This window comes from Trichomycterus rosablanca, chromosome 23 (assembly GCF_030014385.1).
Source record: "Trichomycterus rosablanca isolate fTriRos1 chromosome 23, fTriRos1.hap1, whole genome shotgun sequence".
NCBI classification, from domain to species: Eukaryota; Metazoa; Chordata; class Actinopteri; order Siluriformes; family Trichomycteridae; genus Trichomycterus; species Trichomycterus rosablanca.
This window is the reverse complement of record NC_086010.1, coordinates 9,658,326-9,678,867: the sequence shown is the minus strand read 5'-3', so window position 1 is coordinate 9,678,867 and position 20,542 is coordinate 9,658,326. Positions and strand designations below refer to the sequence as shown.

At 39.6% G+C, this 20,542-nt stretch overlaps 1 protein-coding gene across 1 annotated transcript in view; it reads left to right on the top strand.

Annotated features, from left to right (window-relative positions):
- LOC134300778 (cadherin-7-like) overlaps positions 1 to 20,542 on the top strand; it is a 119,296-nt gene that overhangs the window by 19,539 nt on the left and 79,215 nt on the right. The window contains exon 2 of the mRNA XM_062985200.1: positions 8,515 to 8,706. Within this exon, the coding sequence (XP_062841270.1) occupies positions 8,515 to 8,706 (192 nt within the window). The remainder of the gene's footprint in view (positions 1 to 8,514; positions 8,707 to 20,542) is intronic.

Below are 20,542 nucleotides of genomic sequence, written 5' to 3'. Positions count from 1 at the left end.
TTGGTTCAAGCAGACTGAAAGGTTATGGAACATTAAATAATCAGAATCACAATAAAGGTAAGCAGAAGAGCATATCAGAACTCAGATCAGCTACAGCAGCAGAAGACCACATCAGGTTTTACTCCTGTCAGATAAGAACATGACTGTTTACACCAAATTCTAACTCGAATATACCGTATGTTTAGCTGTGAGCCCATTCCCACTGTTGCCTCAATCAGAATCAGAACCACTTTATTGATGCGAAGAATTGCTTACGGGAATTGTCTCTGATTCTGGTTCAATCTTAAGAAAAGACAATGACTGACAGTAGACCAAAACATAGGCTAGTGCAACAGACTGAGCCACAATAGACAAAAAAAAAACAAGAAACAGTATTTACAGAGAACTTGGGGCAGATGCAAGTTTACCACAAATACATCACCAGTCCTATTAATTATACTTTTTAATTATTTGATAACCGAGGATACTAAATGGTGCCGGATTGTGGGTATAATTTTTGCCCATTCCTGCTTTATTTAATTTATTTGGTGTATTGGGACAGTTGTAGCCTAGTGGGTAGAGCTTTGGGCTATCAACTGAAAAGTTGAGAGTTTGAATCCCAGCTCTGCTGTGCAGCCAATGTTGGGTCCTTGAGCAAGGCCCAGGGGTGCTGTACAATGACTGACCCCGGCTTACAAAACGTCTGTACATATATATGACAAATAAAGGCATTCTGTTTTTATTCTATTAATACTTTTTCTTGTTCTTTTTTTACATGATCTGTATGCCGTATGGGGGTGGCACGTTGGCTCAGTGAGTAGCACTGTCGCCTCACAGCGAGAAGGTCCCGGGTTCGATTCCTAGGTGGAGCGGTCCAGATCCTTTCAAATGCGGAGTTTGCATGTTCTTCTTATGTGTGGGTTTCCCCCCACAGTCCAGAGACATGCTGGAGATGCTTAAATCGCTCTAGGTGTGTATGTGTGTGTGTGGGAGGAAACCGGAGCTCCCGGAGGAAACCCACACATCAGAAGAACATGCAAACTCGACATCTGAAAGGACCTGGACTGCTTTTTGCACTGTCTATATGTGGAGCAGTCCAGGTCCTTTCAAATGGGGAGTTTAGATGTTCTCCTAATTTGTGGGTTTCCTCCGGGAGCTCCGGTTACCTCCCAGTCCAAAGACATGCAGTCAGGTTAATTGGAGATTCTAAAATTGCCCTTTTTGGTTGTGTGTGTCTGCCCGATGATGAACTGGCAACCTGTCCAGGGTGTTTCCTACCTTTCACCCAGGGAATTGGACCCTAAATAGGATAGAAGCAGTAGTAAAACAGAAAATAAATGAATGAAAGTATGTCATATTCAAAATAGTTTAGGGTAGAATCGCTTTTATAGCCTAAAAACGTTTTAAAATGTAGGCATTAAGCCGCTCAGGTGGCGCAGCGGTAAAGTACGCTAGTGCACCAGAGTTGGGGTTTCGAATACATTGTATCGAATTTCAGCTCTTTCCGACTGGGCTGGGTGGCAGCATGAACAATGATTGGCTGTTGTTCAGGGTTAGAGGGTAAAAAAGTTGGATCATAGGTCCTCATAACTGGTGCAACTGCGGCCCCTGCTGGCTGACTGATGGCGCCTGCACAGGGCTGAGGAGTAATGCTGATGGGGGTGTGGCCCTCCATACACAGTGCCCGTTAGTGTATGAACTCGACTCGTGCAGGTGAAAAATGCAGTCTGTACTGACTGTACGTGTCGGAGGCAGGCATTATATTACAGTAGTAACTTGAAACTCAACGACGTTGGTTCTGGGAGTGGTGTTGAGTTTCAAAGTATTTTTTTCCCATAAGGATGTATGGGCAACCTGTTAATGTGTTCCATAGTTCTGTGGAACTGCGTATGTTTTAGGCTAATGTAAAATAATGGGGTTGCTTTTGGCACTGAAAATAACACAAATATATTATAAAAACACTGAAATACAATTGAAAAACTGTTAAATACAACAAAACCTGTGCTTTACCTTGGCTTCTTTATTGTTTCCTTATGCCTCTTAATTGTAGAGATGCTTGATCTTGGAATACTGTATTCCGCTTTTCCTTTTTCCATTAACCTTTAGTGGGTTAATGTTTTTAGACACCTAGTTACAAAGGACACGCTGTCAATTGGTATACTGCTCAGCATAATAGATGCATGATTAAAAAAGAGATTTACATTTTTAAGCTCAGCAAAAGTGAACAAGACCATTAAAGATTAATGCAGTAGCTTGCTTTCTTCAGTATCAGGTACATTAATGTCTGATACTGTAGCACATACACTGATCAGCCATAACATTAAAACCACCTCCTTGTTTCTACACTCGCTGTCCATTTTATCAGCTCCACTTACCATATAGAAGCACTTTAGTTCTCTGCATACTTTTTTAGCCTGCTTTCACCCTATTCTTCAAAGGTCAGGACCACCACAGAGCAGGTATTATTTAGGTGGTGGATCATTCTCAGCACTGCAGTGACACTGACATGGTGGTGGTGTGTTAGTGTGTGTTGTGCTGGTATGAGTGGATCAGACACAGCAGCGCTGCTGGAGTTTTTTAATACCGTGTCCACTCGCTGTCCACTCTGTTAGACACTTCTACCTAGTTGGTCCACCTTGTAGATGTAAAGTCAGAGATGATGGCTCATTTATTGCTGCTGTTTGAGTCGGTCATCTTCTAGACCTTCATCAGTGGTCTCAGGAAGCTGCCCACGGGGCGCTGTTGGCTTGATATATTTTTGGTTGGTGGACTATTCTCAGTCCAGCAGTGACAGTGAGGGGTTTAAAAACTCCATCAGTGCTGCTGTGTCTTATCCACTTATACCAGTGGTCCTGTGCGGGTCCTGACCATTGAAGAACAGGGTGAAAGAGGGCTAACAAAGCATGCGGAGAAACAGATGGACTACAGTCAGTAATTGTAGAACTACAAAGTGCTTCTATACAGTGAGTGTAGAAACAAGGAGGTGGTTTTAATGTTATGGCTGATCAGTGTATATACGTGAAGACATACAATTTTACCAATAAATTGAGCCGTACCATTTCGTGTCTCATTTGCCTGCCTTTACTCCTATTATCGGTCGCGTCTTTCATAAGGTTGCAGTTGTGCAAGCCAGAGAATGCACTGAATGTAATGTAAGAAGCTGCACCAATCAGGCATAACATTATGACCACCTTCGTAATGTTGTGTTGGTCCCCCTTTTGCTGCCAAAACAGCCCTGACCCATCGAGGCATGGACTCCACTAGACCCCTGAAGGTGTGCTGTGGTATCTGGCACCAAGATCTCACACCATGCGAGGTGGGGCCTCCATGGATCAGACTTGTTTGTCCAGCACATCCCACAGATGCTTAAATGAATTGATATCTGGGAAATTTGGAGGCCAAGTCAAGACCTCAAACTCATTGTTGTACTCCTTAAACCATTCCTGAAGCATTTTTGATGTGTGACAGGGCTCATTATCCTGCTTAAAGAGGCCACAGCCATCAGGGAAAGGGTGTGCATGGTGTGCAACAATGCTTAGATAGGTGGTACCTACCTTTTTTCTGCTTCTGACGCAATAACTTTGAGGATAGTGTTCACTTGCTGCTTAATATATCCCACCCACTAACAGGTGCCGTGATGAAGCGATAATCAGTGTTATTCACTTCACCTATCAGGGGTCATACTGTTATGCCCGGGTCAGAACCATGAATCTAGTGTATTTTTGTATTAATTACTTGGATCTGTATCCAAGTATTAATTAGGAGGGTCAGAACCATGAATCTAGTGTATTTTTTTATTAATTACTTGGATCTGGACACTAACGATGAATAAAAATTACCTAGCAAACCTCATTTTAATTAACTTTGGTCAGAGTTTACTTGTTACTTGGCTATTTCTAAAACTTGCTGCAGTTTGTTAACTTTTAAAGCACTTAAAATTCACAAATTCAGACAAAAATTCATAACGCAGGACTTATTACAAGTCTTCTCGTTTTGTCCGGTTGGTGCTGGAACATAAGGCTCATCGTACAGAATGATGTAAGAATGAGATAGCAGATAGTGGCTGCCTGTCACATCCTGTCAGTCTGATACCAAAAAAGCAAGTTATCCTCCTAATCTCTCACACAGCCTCACGGTTTCACTTCATTATCGTTCGAATCCAACCCTTTTGACCTTCCCAGACAGCGGTGAGGTGACAGGTGAGGCTGCGGTATGTAATCTGTGGAAAAATTGTGAGCTGCTGTGTTCTGTCTGTACTGAGCTGATCTATGCAGTTTGCTTGCCTCAAGGCTGTATAATTCAGCGAGAGAAAAAAAAGTTTGGAAAAGAATGAGATATTGGCTGACTTTCAGTTCCACTGAGAGAGTTAGAGACTGGGAAGTAATTTACTTTATGGGCACAGAGATGGACAGAATATTTTAATAATGTATTAATAGCTAAACACTGACTACACGGTCCTAAATGTATTCAGTGACTGACTAAGCAGAAAATGATTTATTACTGTATTCAAACATATATGGACACCCCTCACAATTATTAAACACCTATTAATGGGTGTACACACTGATCAGCCATAACATTAAAACCACCTTCTTGTTTCTACACACATTGTCCATTTTATCAGCTCCACTTACCATTTAGAAGCACTTTGTTGTTCTACAATTACTGACTGTACTCCATCTGTTTCTCTGCATGCTTTGTTAGCCCCATTTCTTGCTGTTCTTCACCACAGAGTAAATGTTATTTAGGTGGTGGATCATTCTCAGCACTGCAGTGACACTGACATGGTGGTGGTGTGTTAGTGTGTGTTGTGCTGGTATGAGTGGATCAGACACAGTAATGCTGATGGGGTTTTTAAACACCTCACTGTCACTGCTGGACTGAGAATTGTCCACCAATCAAAAATATATCTAGCCAACAGTGGCCTGTGACCACTGATGAAGGTCTAGAAGATGACCAACTCAAACAGCAGCAATAGATAGGTAGGAGTGTCTAATAGAGTGGACAGTGTGTGGACACGGTAATTAAAAACTACTGCAGCGCTGCCGTGTCTGATCCACTCATACCAGCACAACACACACTAACACACCACCACCATGTCAGTGTCACTGCAGTGCTGAGAATTATCCACCACCTAAATAATACCTGCTCTGTGGTGGTCCTGTGGTCCTGACCATTAAAGAACAGGGTGAAAGCAGTTAAAGGTATGTAGAGAAACATATGGACTACAGTCAGTAATTGTAGGACTACAAAGTGGAGCTGATAAAATAGACACTGAGTGTAGAAACAATGAGGTGGTTTTAATGTTCTGGATTATCAGTGTATGGAAGGATGGTTTGTTTTGTCTTTGCCACAGAGAACGCATCATCAATTATTTCCTAAAAAAAAGTGATCTCTGGACTCATCTGACCACAGCACATGTTTGCCATCTGAAATAAGCTTGGGCCAAAAGAACTCAGCAGTGTTTATAGATAGAATAGTTGTCTGGCTTTCTCTTTGCATATTAAAGGTTTAGGTTACATTTTTTAATGCAGTGGCGGGCTGTGTTAAATGCCAACAGTTTACTGAAGTAGTCCCGAGCCCATGTGGCTATATTTATCACAGTAGCATTGTTGTTCCTGTTCCAGCATGACTGTGTCTTGGTGAGGTGGTACTCCAGAGTCCTGACCTCAACCCCTTTGAGATGTCATGAAATGGAGACTGTTCTAGCTGCAAAGTGCACCGAGATGAGTTGAAATGTCAAGCAGTGATGTACTGGACTGTCCTCCACATGTGGTAAATATTGTCGTAGTAATGGGTGAAGCGAGCTACTCCACACCCACTGAGAGTTGGAGGTCAGCACTTAGAGAGAGACCGTCATGTTGCTGACAGCTCAGATTTATTTTTAATCTGCTGGATGTTGGCAACAGATCGTGTGGCTTGTGGGCTTTTCTCTGCGGAAGCCTGCGGTGAAACCTGCTTTGTTTTCCAGCTGGATGAAAAGGAAAAAACAGGAGAGCTTATGACCTTGCCAGGTACCTTATCCTTCATGTAGTATTCTATACAAGGCCCTGAACGAATCTCAATTGGTATTCCAAGCACCCTTGTCCCTCTGCCCTTTTCCCACAATCGCAGATAAATGAGTGTGTGTGTGCTCTTTGTTTGTGTGTTTGTCTGAGGATCTAAAAAGTTGTTTATATTCTTAACCTTTAATCGTTTACATCTCAAAATGGTCATTTAACAATAGTGAAATTAATGCTATAGAAAATTAAGCATAACGACAGATGCAAATACCTCACACACTGTAATATAAACACACAGATCTGTCAAATTTTTTTAGTTAGCCCCCTTTCATGCTGTTCTTCAATAGTTAGGACCCCCACAGGACCACCACATCAAGTATTATTTAGGTGGTGGATCATTCATCACTGCAGTGACACTGACATGGTGGTGGTGTGTTAGTGTGTGTTGTGCTGGTATGAATGGATCAGACACAGCAGCACTGCTGGAGTTTTTAAATACCGTGTCCACTCTATTAGACACTCCTACCTAGTTGGTCCACCTTGTAGACGTAAAGTCAGCCTTGGAGCCTGTTTTAGCTGCAAAGTGCACTGAGATGAGTTGAAATAAGAAGCAGTGGTTTACTGCACTGTCCTCAACATATGGTCAATATTGTTGTTGTAATAGTTGACAGTACAGCAAGGGCTACAAATATGTAAATTGGGATTTTAATAATTTTTGTAACTGTTCTTTTGTGTTACTGAATTATTGGAACAAATGTTTTGGTTTGCTGTGTTTGCTCTGTGAGTTCAGAAGGTACGCTAGGTCAAAATATACACACAGCAACTTCCCTTGGATTTTTTTGGCTCACGACCCACCCAAGGGTCGCGACCCAGGATTGGAAAAACACTGGTGTATTATTAGCGTACTTCTAATCTTATATTGGTACATAATGCAAAATATCCACATCATTTTTGTAAAAGACCCACACGTGCATAGTTCAACATGCCGTAATGTAGACTCCATACTAACAGTTCAGTTGGTGATTTTAACATGTAACAGTTTCAAAGCTTGTGATTTAATCTTAATTAATGCATAAGATTTGGGTTTGGGTTCGATCTTCAATGCTCTCTTTGCATGAATCTGCAAAACATAGCTGGTATGTGGTTGAGGGTAAGTTTTAAATCAGCAGTCCAGACTCTCCCACTACTGCTAGTGTGTGAGAGAAATATGTGGCTTCTATGATTATTAATGTGTTGGTGTTAAAAGTTCTATACTGTTGTTCACATTTGTAGCATGACCATCTAAATTCTTATTAGTGATTATGATTGACTACAGCTAGTGACTCATAGTCACGATCATATATTGATCTTATATTAAATTTGGTCACAATTGTTTGTTGCTTTAGATAAAAGTATTTGTTAAATGTTTTAAATAAAATTACCTAAAATTAAATTAACTAAATATTGTTAATGTTCTATTGGTTTATATATTCTAAATTATTTTACTGTATGAGTATTTATTAAAAATAAATTAATAATTATCAATAATAATATTAATCTTATTGGAATAAATTAGTAATGTTAATATTATTAGAATATTAATTAAAACAATTTGGATGGTCAGTTGGCACAGAGGTAAAGTGTTCTAGCCACTAATGCTGATACTTGAGGATCCAGGGATTGAATCTCAGCAGTGCTATCAGCCAGTCGTGCGTCTGCAAGGACATGATTAGTTGATGTTGGGGGGTGGATGGCTGACACAGCTCAGCTACTGGATTGTGCGCTTCCTACTTATCTTTTAATGCCGATCCCAAGCTCGGATAAAAATAGTTAAATTTCTGGTGTAAAAACTGTGCTTAATCTGGTATGTGGACCAGATCTGCTGTTGCCACCCCTGAAGAGCTGAAACATCATATTTTCTTTTTTTGTATAACCAGAATCATCCACCCAGTAGGACATAACAATTGTGAAATTAGGGTTTTGAGTTGTAGAAAGCCTTTCCGGAAGAGTAGAGGCTGTTATAACTGTGAAAATGTCAAATTTTAATGGATTTAAAATAGGACACATTTCCCTCTTTATTTCTTCTTTCTGTTACTTTTTCTGTTGCACACATTTCCTAACAGTTCTCTTTCTTCCTTCATGATGTCCCGTAGGTGCCTGTTATTCCTGCTCTCCCATGAAGACAAGACCTCCATGACCCCAATTGCCTCATTCTCATAACAAGGCTCATTTTTCTTCAAAGCCAGAGGAGTTTCATCACTTTAAATCATACTAACAACGCCGGTAGCAACCGGAGCACAAACTGCCGGAGTCTGCAGAATCCTTTCTTACTTTTTCTTACTTTTTGCTCAGTTTAGATTGAAAGATGCACCTCAGCGCCAGAAAGTCTACAATTTTGTCATTTTGCTCTGCTTAGTTGGACAGACATTTATTACTCTATCATTTTTACAAGAATTTAAAACTTAATTCAACAGAACTTCAATTTTTTAAGCAAGACCTTCGATGCGCTTTTGTGGCTCCCTCATTCTTCCTCATGTGTAGTGTAATCTGGCAGGTGTTTTTGTTGCTCCCCCTAGCGGACCTGGATTTCTGGGGGTCAAGCTTTACCGTGAGGGCTGTTCCTTCGGCCCGGACAGTGCTTGAAAGCCATCGGAAAAGCCTGCAGAGACAGAAAAGGAACTGGGTATGGAATCAATTTTTTGTACTGGAGGAATATACAGGCAGCGATCCGCTTTACGTAGGCAAGGTAAAGTACAATACGTTTCAATTTCTTTATTTTTAATGTTCTGTAACACACATTTATTGTTTATTCTGGTCTAACGAAGCATTGCAAAAGAATACTGTGCTGCCTATTTCAAAAAACAAACGAACAAAAAAAAAAAAAATAAAAAGTCAAGGCGCTCGGGTGGTGCAGTCTGATACCACGGACCGGTTTCATATGAGATATAATTTCATGGACTGGCGGGGGCGGGGGGATTTAAAATAGAATAACTGTAGAATGGAAAATCAGTGTGAATCCTGAGCTTTTTTTGCTGCAACGAGACGCTGTCCCCACCTAGTGGTGATTGGGGGCAATAACACCTGAACAGTATTGGAAATTTAATTACTCTTGTAGCGATCTCTAATCATTTATTATTTCTGTGCAGCCCAGTAATATGGCCCAGTGGTTGGGGACTACTGGTCTAATACACTAGCTTACTCCTGTCGAGATCTCAAGCTCTTGTGTTTGAATGTCATGCCATATGCATTGCTATCACTGTCAATACAAAAATGTGCCCTGTGCTGTCTGGTCGAGGCTTATGTATTAGTGGTGGATGAAGGCATAGCGTGGCTCATTCATTCATGGCTTTCTGTGGAAATCTACTGCTGGCAGGTAAAAAGAAGCAGCCAGTGACTGCAAGTGCAGCTTTTTTTATCTTAGTGTGAAGGATAATAATTGTAATAAGTGTTCCGGGTCTTTTATGTGTGGAGTTTGCATGTTCTCCCCGTGTCTGCGTGGGTTTCCTTTGGGAGCTCCGGTTTCCACCCACAATCCAAAGACATGCAATGAGGTGAATTGGATATACAAAATTGTCCATAATTGTGTTTGACATTAACCTTGTGAACTGATGAACTTTGTGGAACGAGTAACTACCTGTCTAATCATGAATGTAACCAAAGTGTGTAAAACATGACGTTGTTCCTGTGAGGTGCACTACATAGGGTATTTCACAATTTTAAGTGAGATTCCAATCCAAAGGTAACGAAAATGTTCAAATAAAGTGAACTTCAAACTGTGTAGGGAGTAGGGAGCGACGCTTCATCACTACGCCGGAAGCTGGCTGTAACATTTACCCATTGCGTTCGTCGCGGGATAAGACGCAGCGGGTTGCTGATGCTAGGGACTCTTGTTGTTTACGAGTCATTTGTTTGCAAGTCATGAGTCGAGTCAGTCATTTGAAACGAGTCTGAGTCGAGTCTAAAGTTGCTGTATGTGCTGCCCGAGTCCCCATCTCTGATCTTTAATGCTCACTTTGCATTCATCTGCAAAACATAGCTGGTATGTGGGTGAGGGTGAGGGTTTTAAATCAGCAGTCTAAACTGTCCCACTACTGCTAATGTGTGAGAGGTCTGTGGCTTCACTCTTAATTCAAATCAACACACAGCTGTAAAAATATGTTAAATGACCTTTTAAGCACGAACATTAATTGAACAGTGACTTCTTTGTTGGTTATTATTTAATTAGTTCATTATTTACACATTACTCCAGTTGTGAAAAGTGAAAATTTACACTTATACACTTTATCGAGGTTGGGTCACTGGGTACTATGCAGTGACACACCCGAGACAGAACCCCGGCTCATCGTTGGGCCTTGGCCACCACATCCCCCACTACCATGCATTGCCAGTCATGTCTGTATGTAGACACCTGAATGGCCCATAGCACCCACCCTGACCAGAATTAACCGTTTATCATAAATGAGTAAATAAATTGTGTTTATTTGACAGTTGTTGCGACTTTGAGTCAAAACGTGAAGTAGTTAAAGGAACTAGTGGTGATACAGGTGCACCAAGACCTTCTACTAACTTCTAGGAAACAAGTACAATATAGTTGTTAATGGAATAGACAGAACCTCATCTGAATGAAAGAGTTGCAGGAAGAGCTACAAGAGAATCCGTAGGGGGGAAATGAGCTTCTCTATATGCAAATTAGTTCCCCCTCCCGCTTGCTTGACACCAGCGATACGAATTGGGTGCGGGCAAAAGTTTAATAAATGTCTAAACTTAATAAGTTTGCTGAAATCTATTTGTATACTTATTAGCCATATGATTTTTAATAAAATTTCAATTTGTTGTTTTAGTATTTGGCTTGTTGTTGGCCGTTTTTAAACCTAAAAGTGTAATAGGGCTGCCACTAAAGACTATTTTTCTATCGATTAATCTATAGACTATTCTGTCGATTAGTCGATTAATCTAAACGATTAATTTTCCTCCAAAAAATTTGATTCATAGTCTTATTTAAGCTTCTTTTATGTTAACAACAAACTGTATGGCATAATAACATGGCACAAAACTAAATGTAAACAGGGTTTATGTCCACATTATCAAATTCTCAAGTGCTCCATATTAAACAAAGTGCAGCATGTGTTTATGGCATCCTCTACACAAAGCAAAGTGCTTAAACTTATAGCAGAAATAAAATTGCTATAGACGTGGGCACGTCTCATTAAGTCCAACATACAGTAACGACAGAATGAGATTCTAACCTACACATTCACTCAAAACTTACTTCACATTCTAAGCGACGTAAACAAAGTGGTAAGTGTTTCACATGAGAAGCTTTTTGCCCTTTGAGCGCCACGGCAAACTCAAAAATCGTGAGGTCTAACTGAACTCACTAAGAAATACGATATTTTATACGACTTGGTCATGCACGCACAAAGTAGTGCTGAGGGAAATCATATGAATGCTTATATGAATGTAAACATTGTAGAAATTAAAAGGGATCATTTATAAACATGCATCGACTTTTAGGTTATATTAGGTCGACTAGGACCAATTGCGGCAGCCCTAAAAATAATCAGATCATTAGCAAGAAATTACCAAGAACCAGAGATAATATCACATGTCAATGTTACAGTATTAGCGAGTAAAAGAATTAGTAAGGATTATCTTTAAATGTTAACATCTGTTAATAGTGAAACAGCTCACCAGTAATACCAGCTGAAAAGGCTTCTATAACCTAAAACTTATTCCTCCATGCATAACCGGAGGAAGAATTGCAGTCACTGCTGCATTTTCCACAAGACACCTCTCTAGAGCAACACCATACTCAAATCCTAATTCATAACTCCACACAACTCATATGAAACACTCTGAAATGTTTCTCAGACAGCAGTGCTTTTTATTACTCCTTGTAGACAGAAACCTGTAAAAAAGAAACTCGTAGTTTTTTTTTGTCTTTTTCTCAGGTCTTCACTTCTTCTGACACTTTTACGAGATTTTTCCTTCTTTGAGAGCTGTAAAATTTTATGGCTTTGGGCTTTTCGGATACCTTTTTCCTCTGGAAACATTTTTTTTTTTTGAAAGAACTTATTGTATTGTATTTTATATCAAAATTTTAGGTTGTGTTTATATTTGTTGGCATTGGTTCAATTAAAACAACCCCTGCTGCTATCGCTCTGTTAGTTCTGTTTGTGTGATAGTTTCCTTTCGAACTCTAGTGTGCACCAAATAAGTGGACCAAGAGCGTTTGAGCAGGGGGTCTCGGGTTCATTTCTGAACTAATTCTGGTGTGATTAGTTTTAGGTATGAACACAATACAAGCCAAAGGCATCTAAACAATCAAATACAGTATGTGATGTCACAAGATGTGCCCTGAAAGAACAGAGTACCTTCTTTGCTGTGTGCAGCATAGGCATTTTTATTATTATTATTAATTGATTAATTTAATAATTTATTAAAATACTTATTTTGATTAGTTGTAAATTTGCAAGAAGTGAGTGATCAGGTTTTTTTAATTCTTGCAAAATTACTGATGTAATGACAAAAAACTTTTTTTTTTTTTGCATTTTTCCCCCATTTCCCCCAATTTTCCTTTCAATCTAGTCATATCCAATCATCCAATTGCATTACACTTCCTCTCTACTGATGTTAATCTCCACCCTGGTTGAGGAGAGCTGTGACTAACACACTTCCCCTCAAAAACGTGTGCAGTGGTTAACTGCATCTTTTCACCTGCACAAGGCGAGTTCATATGTGGATCAGCTTTGTGTACTCACTATCCCTTGACTCTGTGCAGGCTCCATCAATCAGCCAGTAGAGGTCGTAATTGCATACTTATGAGCAATCCCCTTTGGCATCCTGCCTTTGAACAACAGCCAATCATTGTTCATGTAGGCACCCAGCCTGCCGGAGTTTCGAACTTACGCGTTTGAAATGTCAGCTCTGGTGTGCTAGCGTGTTTTACCGCTGCGACACCTGAGTGTCATTTTTTAATATATATATTTTTTAAATGTTTTTAATTTCTGTCCCAGGTTATTTGGATCTATCAATAATATTATGGACTGTAGATGGTAAAATACCAAAACTTCTTGCAATTGTGTGTAAAGAAACTTTGTTGGGTTATTTACACTGATCAGCCATAACCACCTCTATGTTTCTACACTCACTGTCCATTTTATCAGCTCCACTTACCATATAGAAGCACTTTGTAGTTCTGCAATTACTGACTGTAGTCCATCTGTTTCTCTGTATGCTTTGTTAGACTGCTTTCACCCTGTTTTTCAGTGGTGGTGGTGTGTTAGTGTGTGTTGTGCTGGTATGAGTGGATAAGACACAGCAGCACTGATGGAGTTTTTAAACACCTCACTGTCACTGCTGGACTGAAAATAGTCCACCAACCAAAAATATCCAGCCAACAGCGCCCCATGGGCAGCGTCCTGTGACCACTGATGAAGGTCTAGAAGATGACCAACTCAAACAGCAGCAATAGATGAGCGATCGTCTCTGACTTTACATCTACAAGGTGGACCAACTAGGTAGGAGTTAATAGAGTGGACAGTGAGTGGACACGGTGTTTAAAAACTCCAGCAGCGCTGCTGTGTCTGATCCACTCATACCAGCACCATGTCAGTGTCACAGCAGTGCAGAGAATGATCCACCACCTAAATAATACCTACTCTGTAGTGGTCCTTGGAGAGTCCTGACCATTGAAGAACAGCATGAAAGGGGGGTAAGAAAGCATGCAGAGAAACAGTCAGTAATTGTAGAACCACAAAGTGCTTCTATATGGTAAGTGGAGCTGATAAAATGGACAGTGAGTGTAGAAACCAGGAGATGGTTTTAATGTTATGGCTGATCAGTGTATATATGTGCAATATAATAAAAATCATTTTAAGCAGTCAGTTGTTACCATTTTGTTATCATTATCACGAAAAGCTAACCACACTGTGACCTTTATTCCTGCTTGCTGATGGCTAAAACAGAAAGACTAAGAGATAAAAACTAGACCTGCATCACTGTGTGTAGAAAGTTGGCTTAAGGCATGTAGAATTTGCATTTATATGATATTTTTTTTGTAGCAACACCTCCCTGTGTTTGGCCATTAGCAATAGCACTGTGTCATAATCCTTTTATGGATCAGATAAAGGACAAACAGCAGGATCCCTGAATGGATAAACATGTGTGAACTTAAAATCCCTCTCACGCAGAGTCCAAAACTGCTTTTATTCATTCAAGTGCTGTACAGTCCAAATTTCACTTTTTTAATTAGAAAAAAATGCAAGCTGGGCTTGCTGTGTGTGCAAATTAATTTTAAGCAGATTTAAAGTGTGTTAGCCATGCACTTTCTTATATGTAGGAAATTATTTTCTTATAAACAGTTACTGAATTAATTATTTTAAAAATGTGAAGTAAAATTGATGTATTTGTAAGATTTTTTAATGAATTTAGTATTAAGGTGTTTTTTTTTTATTTATTTAATTTATTTTTTTATGCATTTTTCTCCCCATTTTTCTTCCTGATTTAGCACATCCAATCTGTCTTCCGCTGCTGACAGACTCCAAATTTGCATCCAAGGAGAGCATGCCGCTGCCCACGCCTTCTTTACACGTGTACAGCCCTCTTCTTCTCGTCCGTGCTTCCTGCATGGACGTCTCTTCTGCCAATCAGGGTCTTTACACAGTGTATGAAGACCCACCCAGCCAAGCACATATAGTCCGGTCCCCACCCTGCAGATATGGTGGCCAATTAGTATCTGCTGCAGGCACTGCCAATTATGCCCGCCAGATGGCGCCCAGTCGACCAGTGGCAACACTGAGCCTCGAACACGGGAGTTCAGAAACTCTGTGCTGATGCGTCAGTGGAATATCCCGCCGCGCCACCTGGGCGCATTAAGGTGGTTTTTAAGTAAATTTAATGGTAGTAATTTAATGTATGTTTGTTTGTTTATTAGGATTTAGGTTTACACTCAACTTAAACTCAAACTCAGTGGGTAGCACTGTCGCCTCACAGCAAGAAGGTCCTGGGTTCGATCCCCAGGTGGGGCAGTCCAGTCCGGGTCCTTTTTGTGCAGAGTTTGCATGTTCTCCCCCCCGTGTCTGTGTGGGTTTCCTTCGGGAGCTCTGGTTTCCTCCCACAGTCCAAAAACATGCAGTCAGGTTAAATGGAGACACTGAATTGTTCTATAGGTGAACGGGTGTGTGTGTGTGTGTGTCTGCCCTGCGATGGACTGGTGCCCTGTCCAGGGTGTTACTGTGTGCCTTGCGCCCATTGAAAAGCTGGGATAAGCTCCAGCACCCCCCATCCCCTGCGACCCTAATTGGATAAGCGGTTAAGACAGTGCGTGAGTGAGTAAAAAATAAAAACAACAGTAAAAATAATAGTAATAGAAAATATACAATATATACAAATTACAGATATACATATAAAAATGTAAGAGTTGTGTAGTGTGAACAGTACAGAGATCTGGCAACTTTAAAACTCATGTACTTTTAACATGCAGCTGATATATTTTGACTTATCTGTGTAGTGTAACTTGATCTAATTAGGGGTCCCTAATGCACTGATGTAAAATGAAAACTCTGAAAGTACATGCTACTAATGGTACGGCCCCAGCAACAAGCAAATGTACATTTCACAACCTTCACTTCTGAGATACCAGTTGGATGTATTTACAATTGTGAAAATCACTTCTGACTTAACCTGATTGGCTCCCATCCAGCAGACACTAAAACTCGCCTTATCTCTGCCAAAACTGTCTGGATGTATTTTCCCGTTAAGTCTGCACACAGACATGTGGCTCTGGAGCTGCTGTCAGATTATTACACGCGTTCATGCCAGCTGGCAGATGTTCCAAATACTGCTAATATTTCTTAAGGCCAGGTACCAACTAGTTTAAGTAAAAGAGTAGTGGTAGAATCTTGAAAATGTATAGCAGTGTGCTTTAGATCAGAGGTTCTCACCAGGGGCCGGGGCCCACTATTAATCTCAGTGAGCCTACAGGGGTTCTGTTGCATTTGATTGGGAAGAGTAAAAATCATGTAATGTGATGGTGATGGTGGACCTCTTGCGATGTCATAAAAATCTATTTTAAACTACATATACACTATATTGCCAAAAGTATTCGCTCGTCTGCCTTCACACACATATGAACTTGAGTGACATCCCGTTCTTAATCCCTAGGGTTTAATATGATGTTGGCCCACCCTTTGCAGCTATAACAGCTTCAACTCTTCTGAGAAGGCTTTCCACAAGTATTAGGAGTGTGTTTATGGGAATTTTTGACCATTCTTTCAGAAGCGCATTTGTGAGGTCAGACACTGATGTTGGACGAGAAGGCCTGACTCGCAGTCTTCGCTCTAATTCATCCCAAAGGTATTCTGTCTGGTTGAGGTCAGGCCAGTCATGTTGCTTTGTGCACTGATGTGTAGTCATGTTGGAACAGGAAGGGGCCATCCCCAAACTGTTGTCACAGTTGACTGTGGAATATTTAGTAGCAAGGAAATTTCACGACTGAACTTGTTGCACAGGTGGCATCCGTTTCACTGTTTGATTAATGGCGTCAGTAAAAAGACCATTTAATTTATTTTCAGCTGACAGTTGATTTAAACTGAGAGCAGAGCTAGTGAGAGGCAGAGATGTTCACAAGTCCCAAAAACGAATCTGAGTCGAGTCACGAGTCTTTAGGCTAGAGTCCGAGTCAAGTCACGAGTCAATATAATATATACAAACCATATATTGGAAATGTAGCATAGAAATAAACAAATAATATGTAAGTTCAGATAAAAAAAACAACAACAGATTAGTGACTGTATTTTGCCATTTGACTTCATGCCTTTACTTTCCTAGGTACTAGTTAAAAGCTTAAACTGACGTTTTGTTTTCATTGCAAATTACGGCACAGCGGCCAAAATCCCAAACACAGCAAAAAATCCATAATTCTGCTTACCTTAGCTTATGTTGTTACAGATGCTATTAAATTTATAACCGTGTGTCCCATTAGGAATATAATTCGTTTTTGTAAATGTGCTTATAATTAAAAACATCCAGACTTTTCCCGGTTGTGAAGTAAAACATGAACTCATTAGAAAGTCAATCAAGCGTTTCATTGACACATCATCTGTTTGACGCTGCTGTATCTGCATCTGTTTGACGCTACTGTAATATACATTTTAAACAGAAACATCATCATTTGTTTTTAAAATTGGGCTGAGCACATTTAAGGATTTAAACTTAAACTGAATAGAAGACCTTTCCCTATTTTAAGGTGACATGCGTACGTACAGTGGCTATAAATATTTGTCACTGTTGTTTGAACTGATTAATATGTGATGAGTGATGTGGTTGCTGAAGTGACTACTGAAGTAAGAACTAGCAGTCTAATTTAGGCAATCATTGTACATTCATTAGTGCGTACTGCATAATCTGATTATTACATTATTATTTTGTAATTAAGGTACTGAGTTAGCTTACGATGCAAACAGTGGCTTTATCAGACAGCAGCCTGCCAATGTATATAACTGTGTGTACATGATTTGATCCACTGCACCACTGCTGCACCGCTGTGCTTTCCCAGTAGAGCCAGAAAGCATCATATAGTGTTTCACATGGTTATTTTTCACTCTACTTACAGTGTTTTTTTTTTATTATATACAGCTTTGGGACATGTACTGTACGTTTAAAAATGTAACATTTATGTTTTACCTATGATATGCTGTTGTACCTGTCAGTTCAAGTAAATAAAAATAAATCTTGGATAAATAGAAATGCAAATGCCTTGTTAATGTTCTGATAAAACAGAAGTACAGGTATTGATGTACAAACCGGGCTGGGACAGAAGGAAGAAACAGTCTTGTCTGTTCTTCTATATTTCACTTCATAATTTGCTATATGTTTTAATGGGAGACAGGTCCAGCACCAGGTCCAGCACCAGGACTCTTAAGTACAAAGCATGGCTATGGGTAATTTATTTACAGAAGCATGTCAGTTTTTTTAGTCACAGTTTTAATGCATCTTGGCTTGCTTTTCATGTTTCACATTGCTCTTGGATGACTTCATGGCATTTTTGGTGCCAACATTCAAGCAGGTGGGTTTTTTTCCCCCATTGTCTGCTGCTTGACCTTGTATTTATGAACCACCATGTTTAAAATTTTAGGGATGGAAGTAACCTAGTGCTTGTGCTCTCAATCTGCCAGTAAAGCCATAATTAAACCCTTATTTTTCGCGCACACAACACTGTTAACTGTTTTGGTATGGTCAGTAGTTATTTTTTTTTATATTTTCCCAGTTACATTTGAGCTTGATTGTCCGATTGCAAGAGGATAGTGATGACCATAGCAGTGATCTTTTATACTTTATATCTTTACATTTGTTGTCTGTTTTGTCTGCCTATTGGACACATTGGGTTTGTCGTATTGCTGTTCATGGTGCTGATGCTACTGTCATATGTTGCTGTCCACGGTGCTGATGTGACTGCCCTGTATTACTGTTAATGGCACTGGTGTAACCGTCCTATGTTACTGTCCATGGCACTGGTGTAACCGTCCTATGTTACTGTCCATGGTGCTGATGTTTACGGGCCTATGTTACTGTCCACGGTGCAGATGTTAACTGTCCTATGTTACTGTCCATGGTGCTGATGTTTATGGTCCTATGTTACTGTCCATGGTGCTGATGCTATTGTCCTATGTCACTGTCCATGGTGCTGATGTTTACGGTCCTATGTCACTGTCCATGGTGTTGTTCAAGAGAGTCTAGAGTCAAGAGAGAGAGAGTCAAGAGAGGTTTTATTGTCATTTCAGCTATATATGAGTACATATTGAAACGAAACAATGTTCCTCCAGGACCAAGGTGCAACATAGAACAAAAATTGCAAGACAGTACAGTACAGTGCAGATTGACATCTGTACAAAAAATTCAAGAAGGCCTAAAATAAATACAAAAAGGCTTTCATAATCTAAGGAGTAATTAAGGAAGACAAGACTAGAGACAAGTGTTGGTCAGTACATGGTACCGAGTAAATAATGGGTGAGGTAGAAAAACATATTCTGATACGTGAATGTAATGTTTCAAGTATTATTCCGGCATATAATGTTTCAGTTTAGAATAAGAATAGTTTTATAATGAGGGCGACAGTGGCAAGGAAAAACTCCCTTAAAAATTACAGGAAGAAACCTTGAGAGGAACCAGACTATGTTTACGGTCCTATGTTACTGAGACGAACTGCTTTTTATTCGTTTCTAGAAAGCTGTAACTAGCACAATTCTAAATTGACTATAAATAGCTACAGGGAGGACACACTTTTGTAGACATAATTTGCATTACTGATTAATATGGGCTAGCAGCAATGGCCTATGGGTAAATATGTAGAGCACCAGCCGTGCAACCAGTCTTGAGTTATTTTGGCTTTATGTTTAATCAAGTAGATAAATCTAGGGAGTAGATGGCTGTTTTAACAAAACCAATAACACCAAAAAGATATTCTTTTTTATATGGTGTTTCATAGGGATTTACAATACTACTTATTTAGTTAATTATGTCTAATATTTAAGTTTTATATATGAATAAGCTTAAATATTCACAACATGTGTGAAACCATTTAATTTACTGCTTATAAGGACTTTGGAATTAAACAAGGTTACTCTCTGTGATTAACTGTAGAGGATGCCTGGATGTTGTGTTTGTGTGAGCAATACTCAGTAACTCCACACACTAGAGGAGGTTTATAAACTGATCCTGAACTTGTTAAATGCTGCATGTGTGGCTCTAGACTTTAATGAGTTTGTACTGTATAAACTTGTGGGGTTTCTGCATGTTAGAAATTACATCTTGTTATAACAGTGTCTTTTGGCAAATAATGTTAACACCCAATATCACTATCAGTACAGTAAGTATTCTAGAAAATCAGGGCACATGCTCTGTAGAATCAAGAATTTTATTCAGCAGAATTGTGAAATACATTGATTTTTACTATTTTGCAGGATTGTCAATACTTAACAAAAGGAAAATATTTCATTATGTCCAAGTATAGAAGTAATCATCTCTTTATGATCTTATAATAATTATCTGCTTATTATCCAATAATAATTACACCAATGTTACCAGGAAAAGCTTTAATAAACAGATTGTATCTCTGTTCATTTTGGCTACTTTATATTCTGAACACTGAATTTGATTTGCTCTGTGTTCATTTTAGTAATTAACATAACGACCATGCTTGCTGTCTTGCGCCCTTTATTCATTTATTTAATTAATTTTTTTAATAAAACATGAAGACATATTAAACTCAGTAATGTGTTTCATATTGTGATGCTTAGGTACAGGTAAGGTAAATGGTCACCCAATGATGGTGAAAACGACAACAATAACATTTACCAGACCTAATGTTTAACATTCCTTTTGTGCACTATGATCAATCGCTGTTTGATTTTGAACACTTGCTCTGTGGCTGCCCTTTGCCCATGACAAAATTTGAATCATCAGGACACTTTGATGCCAACTGACCGTCTTGAATCTGTGTCAGAGGCTTCCGGGAAAGATTTCTCTAATTGGCTTTTTTAGCCTGGTGAATGTAATGTAGGCTACACGCTCATTTACTCATC